General features: G+C 46.8%; 1 protein-coding gene across 1 annotated transcript in view; it reads left to right on the top strand.

The window, feature by feature from the left end:
* The window catches only part of LOC108513096 (uncharacterized), a 7,967-nt gene extending 7,281 nt beyond the window's left edge, over positions 1-686 (top strand). The window contains exon 3 of the mRNA XM_017848737.1: positions 562-686. Within this exon, the coding sequence (XP_017704226.1) occupies positions 562-582 (21 nt within the window). The 3' untranslated portion in view covers positions 583-686. The remainder of the gene's footprint in view (positions 1-561) is intronic.

Raw genomic sequence — 686 nt, 5'->3', positions numbered from 1 at the left:
TTTTTTTTTTTTTTTTTTTAAGACAGTGTCTCTGTTGCCCAGGCCGGAGTGCAGTGGGACGATCTCAGCTCACTGCAACCTCTGCCTCCCGGTTCAAATGACTTTCTTGCCTCAGCCTCTCAAGTAGCTGGGTTTACAGGCTCACACCATGGTGTCCTGCTAAGTTTTGTATTTTTAGTAGAGACGGGGTTTCACCATGTTGGCCAGGCTGGTCTCGAACTCCTGACCTCAGGTGATCCACCTGCTTTGGCCTCCCAAATTGCTGGGATTAAGGGTGTGAGCCACCACAGCCGGTGAGTTTTCGAGTCTTTATCCATCATTGGACACAATAAACATCCAGACACACAGATGTTCCGCAACATGTCTATGAGTTTAGAGACTGGATGTTTCTTTTTCCAGTGATCCTGGTTCTTGACCTTCTCATTTAAGGTTTTGTCATCTCCTGGAAGCAGACACAAGGTCTCCTTAAGCCCTGTCAGTGTAGAGGGAGGGTCTTTAAAAAGCACCAAGTTTACATTGTGAGTATTTCAAGATGCATCCACATTTCTCTGTCTCTTCCAGGCCAGTTCTTGGAGATACTAGGAAGCCAAGAGTTTCCTCCAAGAATGGAGATTCCTTGGAAGTGAGGTTCACCTTGAGTCAAGAAAGACGAATCACACGTGGTCAAAGGCCATTGCCCAGGGTCT

This window comes from Rhinopithecus bieti, unplaced genomic scaffold (assembly GCF_001698545.2).
Source record: "Rhinopithecus bieti isolate Rb0 unplaced genomic scaffold, ASM169854v2 scaffold_32090, whole genome shotgun sequence".
NCBI lineage: Eukaryota > Metazoa > Chordata > Mammalia > Primates > Cercopithecidae > Rhinopithecus > Rhinopithecus bieti.
This window is presented reverse-complemented; position numbering and strand designations above follow the sequence as displayed.